The sequence below is a fragment of the Mus caroli genome, chromosome 5, assembly GCF_900094665.2.
Source record: "Mus caroli chromosome 5, CAROLI_EIJ_v1.1, whole genome shotgun sequence".
In the NCBI taxonomy this organism is placed as follows: domain Eukaryota; kingdom Metazoa; phylum Chordata; class Mammalia; order Rodentia; family Muridae; genus Mus; species Mus caroli.
This window is the reverse complement of record NC_034574.1, coordinates 25,466,952-25,472,891: the sequence shown is the minus strand read 5'-3', so window position 1 is coordinate 25,472,891 and position 5,940 is coordinate 25,466,952. Positions and strand designations below refer to the sequence as shown.

Genomic DNA, 5,940 nt, shown 5'->3' with positions numbered 1-5,940 from the left:
AGAAGTTGGCCTTGGGAGCTGATATATAGAAATGCACAGATTGTACCAAAACCAATAAAGCCCCCATCGCTGATGGTACAGGAATCATGCTGAAGCCCTCTGAGATGATGTTTCTAACATACTAACATAACAGAGAGAGAGAGAGAGAGAGAGAGAGAGAGAGAGAGAGAGAGAGAAACACTGCTTATCACACCGGGAGAGTGATGCACCTGCTTTGTCTTGGGCCATCAACGAGATAAAGCCAGGAGTATTGCTGTCCTTTACAGGCAGGGCTGTGAGTGGCTGCCTCTTTGAGCAAAGGCAGAGCTGCCTGTGGGATAAAATGATCTGGCCCTAGATAGCTTGGACTAGCTAGATTTCCCTGGATTGTCAGCCATGTAAGTCTGGGGGCTTCATGTGCTGAAATGTGAAAGGCAGCAGGGCCCTGGTGCAGGAAGGCGGTGACAAGGGACCACTGGAGAGACCATATTCCAGAGAGAAGGACTCTAAACTCTTTGATGTTGAATAAACATCTCGTAGGGAAATTGCAAAAAGAAATCACTCCATTTTTTAGCTTCCTGTCTGGCTTTGTGACCTGACCCCAGACATGTTCATACTTACTGCTACCAAAAGCCCTTCAGGCACCCTGGTATGCCCGTGAGCACCAGGGGCTACTGCTGTCCTAACTCCACACTGTATTGGCAGAGCAATTTCTGTCTTCCTGCCTTCTTGTCTTGAAGAGCCCTGGGGGAGGGGGATGTGATTCCCTAACTTGACTGAACCATGTCAACTTCGGTTTCTCTGTCACTTCCTGTCACTGCCATAGATGAGCCGAAGGTGAATGAACTCCGTCCTGGGTTTCCTGGGGACTCTATCACTGATGTCATTACTGCTTCTTCTGCCCACCGGAAGCCAAGCCTGAACTTGAAACTTGAGCCTGAGACAAATCCAAAGGCTGGGAGTCAAGGGGAAGACAAGTAGAGCAGGCAGGAAATCCAGGTCCTTAAGCAGAGGCACCGTCTAAGAGAATAGGATGATCATGGTGGTCATTTGTTACCAAGAGCTGGAGAGACTGGAGAGATCAGGGGACTTTCTGCGGCTACAGAGTCTTGAGACCCCAGCTCTGCATCCCTGCATCTTTGGCCGGTAGTGATAGCTGTGGTGGAATCGAGGTCAGAGCATCCCAAGCCTCCTGCATAGAGACGAGATCGCATGGGCCACTTCTGCAAAGATAGAAGGTGGGAGATGATTAACATGTCTATTGTGGTCCTGTGTAGACCAGAACCATTAAGATCTTAAATTTGGCCTTCCCTGGCGTCCCCTGCTTGACACGTGCCCAAATATCACAGCCTTAAATGATCTCCCAACTGTCTGACAGAGGCATAGGCAGAGCCCACTGCAGGCAGAGAAAACTTGTTTGGGGTGGAGGGGAGGTACACAGGTGCCCTGGGTGAGGGAGTGTGAGAGATGGAGAAGGGGCAGGATGGGGCTCTTCAGTTCATACCCTGCCAGGAGTTCAAGTTCTTCCCACCAGGAGAAAGGTTGGTCTTAGAAAATGCAGAATAGCCAGGTAGTGGCAGTGGCACATGCATACCTTTAATCCCAACACTCAGCAGGCAGAGGCAGGCAAATCTATGTGAGTTTGAGACCAGTCTGGTCAACAGATCTAGTTCCAGGACAGCCAGGGCTACCCACAGAGAGAAACCCACACAGAGAAACCTTGTCTCAAATAGAAAGAAAGGAAGGAAGGAAGGAAGGAAGGAAGGAAGGAAGGGAAATGGATGGATTAATAGATAAAAAATAGAGATAGACAGACAGACAGACAGACAGACAGATAGATAGATGAAAAACTACAAGGATAACTGTGCTCAGAATTCATCTTCCTCCCTGTCATTCCTCACTTGGGGGCTCAGTTCCCCTCCCCTCCTCTCCGCTACTCTCTCAACGATATATTTATTGTTCATCTACTATTCGCAAGGGCTTCATTTTACATTGAGATAAGGACCTTGCTCTCTTACACATGGCCCTGTGCCCAGGGCTAGCTTTAGCACTTTAGACCTACTCCATTTAATCTCAGAGGTTTGCATTTCCTCTATATTCTCTAGGGGAAAATTTTTTTTTTTCAAGAAGACAATATGTAAGAGAAAGAGACAATAAAAAGTATCCATCACAAAAAATCAGGTTGAGGGCTACATATGTGCTGGACTGGCAGGTGCAGACCAGAATGCACGAATCCCTGGGTCCAGTCCCCAGCATAGGGTTAACCAAGTGTGGCGGGCAGGCCTGAGTTCTGGAAGGTGAAGGAGGGAGGACCAGAGGGTCAGGGTCGTCATAGGCTTCATATGAGTTTGAGGCCAGCTTGGAATATGTGACATCTTGCCTTTGAAAAAAAGTTATTCCTTCAGAAGCTAAGGAATTAGCTTCCCTTTATGATACAACCCAGTCTTTTGTGTGTTTACTTATTTTTATTTGTTTGTTTTGTTGTTGTGTCTCTGTGTATCCCTAGCTATTCTGTAACTCCCTTTGTAGATAGGGCTGGCCTTGAACTCACAGAGATGTGCCTGCCTCTGCCTCCTGAGTGCTTCCCATATGGCTTTTTCCCCCCATATTAAGACAGTCTTGCTAAATGGCTAGACCTGCCTGGAACTGGCCATCCCTCTGCCTTGGATTCCTGTATGGTCCACCTGGCTCACAGCACACTCTTTACACAGGTCCTTGTGAGGAAGGCACTTGCTGAGGGCAGGGGAGCTGAGAGGCAGAGGTCTGCAGTCAGAAGCCCAGGCTCAAACTGCATTCAGCCACTTGTCCTCCCCAACCTCCCATCTCCTCAGGTAATCTTCCTTTGGCTCTTGCAGTCAAGAGATAAGAATCCTCTAAAGTGCTCTAGCTTGTCCTTAGTGTCCAATCACAATGGCTGTTACTATTGAATGACTATTGTGAACTTTCCTTTCATTCACGATTATTGTTCATTGTTCTTTTTTTATTCATTTTGCACTCCAAAAGAGATGGCCGGCTCCTTGCTTGTTCTATCTTGCACATTCTCAAGCTGAAGTTCCAGAAAACCAGGTAAGAGTTAGTTTGGCATGGTGCATGCTGGGGCCCTCCTACCCTGACTGATGGCCTTCCAGTCTGATGGCTTCTGCACTGATGGGCTTAGCTGTTGCTCTCCCAGAGAGCAGACCTCTGCCATGACTGTAGTCCAGAGACAAATAAGGCAGGTGCTACACAATGTGGTGAGGCTGTTAGGAGACAGATGACTCTCTGGGCTCTGGGCCTGTGGGCCTGTGATTAGGTAACCTATTTTGGTTGAATGGGGCTTGTTCCACTGACCCAGTAGAGAACTCTACAAGGGACGGAAAAGCGAGCCACATTCCCAGAGACAGGTGCCTGACACCACAAAGGTCCCAACTCCATAATTCTGTGACTACCAGTCAAGCAGACAATGTCCCAAGCTTCTGGCATTCTGTCTAGACTCCACCCCACAGTTACCTGACTGTAGCCAACTATGCTCCTCCCCGCAGTTACCTGATAGCTCAACCCACTATAAGAGGGGCTGCTTGGTCCCTCCTCTCTCTCTTTAAGCAGACACCTTTCTTACTCTCTAGCCCCCCTCCCTTCCCCCCTCTCTCCACGTGGGCATGGCTGGCCTCTCTCTACCTTCTCTCTTTCTACAATAAAGCTCTAAAACCATAGACTGTCTCTGCTCATCAAGGCCCACTGTGCTTGAACGATGGGATAGGCTTTCTCCTAATGAGCCCTGTCTAACCTCTTGGCCAGAAGGCCAGCCATCCTGTGTTCCAGCCACGGACCCGACCAAGGATTCTCGCAGGCGTGGGAACCACCCAGCGCCCCCTATTCCCCTGCCCTCTCCTCCCTCGGTCAGCACCAGAGCTGACCGAGCTGCCCAGGTCCCCCATTTGTTCTCAGCTCCTCCGCAGTATCCAGCGTGGGATGCTGGAGGCTGGGAACCTGGTGCCTAGACTGCCCCTTGTCCACCACCCGCCAAGTGGGGTCAGTGGCTTCACACAGCCAGACACCCACCCGGGTCCGCGTGGAAAGCATGTGGCAGTCTTCTGAGTCCACCTGCCCAGAGCACTGGAACTCTGGTGGGACGCAGCTTTTCTCCCACTCCCTCTTTCCCCCACACCCACGACCCCGCACTCCTCTCTTCCCGACACTAAGAATCTCAGTCTTTTCCTCCTCCAGCAGCGAGCACATTCCCAATGCAGCCGCTCCCAGTCCCCATTCCACCCCAAGAGCCAGCCTCAGTCCTCCTTCTGAGAGAACGACAAGAAAATGACCCCAATTCCCATTCTCCCAACGTTCCTGACTGAGTTCCTAGGCCAGTGACCTACCTTTAGCGGGTGCAAGTAACGGAGTCCACGCACGAAGGGAGGCCAGGCAGGGCCAGGCAACTCATGGCCGAGGGTCCGGGTGAGGTGGGCAATGTAGCTTGTGGCCAGCACCAGCACATCCAACTTGGAAAGCTTGGTGTCGGGTGGCACTGCAGGCAGAGCAGCCTGCAGGGCCAGAAAGGCCTGACGAAGCGTCTTCACGCGAGTCCGTTCCCGTGCTGCGTTCTCCGGGCTGGCCTCACTCTGCAGAGAGGACCCATGAGTGCATCCGACCCAGATTCCCACCTAATCCTGGCTTCTTGTTATTGTTGCTATTGTTGAAACAGAGTTTCATGTAGCCCAGACTAGACCTGAAATCCATGTTTAGCCCAGGATGACCTTGAACTTGGGATCCGAATGCTTCCCCCTTCTAAGTGCTGAGATTGTAGGGACATACCACCATACCTAGTTGACCCTGATTTCCACGGGCCCATTAATACCATGTCTTCTGCTGGAACTAATGGGCCTCACTGGGTCTAAGCCATGCCTCATAATACAAATGAAGGAGGACTAGGCTGAGATCAGATGACTAGAAGGTGGCAACACTTGGCTCAGTTTCTTTCTATTATTGCATTATCGTCTATTCCACTCCCATGGGAGTGTGGATCCTGCTTATCAGGGTACCCTGGGTGCCACAGGAAGCATAGAGCCACACCCTTGCTTAGTAGGGCTGACCCTTGACCTACCTAGATCCTAAGAGTAAGAGATTGCCATGGTAAAGAGGGAAGGACTCTGCACCAAGGATCAAACCCCACAGTCCTGAGCTACAGATTTAGCTAAATTGGTAGAATGTTTGCCCATCATGTGAGAGGCCCAGGGGTTGATCCCCACCCATCACTGTACAAACTGGTGTGGTAGCACATACTCTTAGCTCTTGGAATGTAGAGGCAGAAGATCAGAAGTTCCAAGTTCTAGGGTACAGGGAAAGTTTGAGGCCAGCCTGGGCTATGTGAGGCTCTAGCTCAAAAATATATACATATAAGTAAATAAACCAAAAACCTCAGCCTAGGTATCAGGCTGCCTGCCACTGGTGGCTGCTCAGGGACTTCAGGCAATGCACACATCTCCTCTGGTTTGAGTTTCATCAGTAGAGATCAGTTCCATCAACTCTCTGAGCTTTGCTATGATGAAGCTCTGAGCTGTCCTGTGCCTCCAGCATGTTACCATGGGCCTGCTCGTGGGCAGATCCATCAACACTGATGGAGCCTCTTCCTTCAGAGGTGGCACATCACTGCCCTCCAAACCCTGCCTTCCCCAGCTCCCTCCTATAAGAGTCCTTACCCTGCCATGAGCTGTTCCCCTAGCTCTGGTCCCTCGAGGGGCAGAGGTGGCTCTGCTCAGTCTGTGATTGCTCCAGCTAGTGTCCTCCCACAGGTCCTGCCTTGTCCTGTTGATGCGGCTCCTCTTCCTGTCAGTGCCTAGAAGCCACCGTGCCTTGGCCTTATTATGACCATGCCCTTCTCCTGGCATTGCTGGTGTCTCTGTGGCCTCCTGTGACATGCCGCTATCATGAAGTATGAGGCTGTAGGCCCTAGAGCAGGGACACAGTACCCAAGGGAGCCTTGGG

General features: G+C 50.9%; 1 protein-coding gene across 1 annotated transcript; it reads right to left on the bottom strand.

Annotated features, from left to right (window-relative positions):
* Nucleotides 1–706: 706 nt before the first annotated feature.
* Tcf23 (transcription factor 23) lies at nucleotides 707–5,940 on the bottom strand. The gene is made up of 3 exons (XM_021163975.2): nucleotides 5,655–5,940; nucleotides 4,335–4,577; nucleotides 707–1,202 (listed from the first exon to the last, which is right to left on the bottom strand). Exons 1-3 carry the CDS (start codon nucleotides 5,871–5,873, stop codon nucleotides 1,026–1,028), a joined length of 639 nt encoding a protein of 212 aa, XP_021019634.1. The 5' UTR covers nucleotides 5,874–5,940; the 3' UTR covers nucleotides 707–1,025.

Excerpts from the sequence above, each read along its gene's own strand:
- Tcf23 (XM_021163975.2), bottom strand. The coding sequence starts at position 5,873 with ATGTCACAGGAGGCCACAGAGACACCAGCAATGCCAGGAGAAGGGCAT. Across the intron at positions 4,578-5,654 it reads GGGGAACAGCTCATGGCAGG|AGTGAGGCCAGCCCGGAGAA; the intron begins GTAAGGACTCTT and ends TCCTCTCTGCAG. Across the intron at positions 1,203-4,334 it reads GTTACTTGCACCCGCTAAAG|AAGTGGCCCATGCGATCTCG; the intron begins GTAGGTCACTGG and ends CTATCTTTGCAG.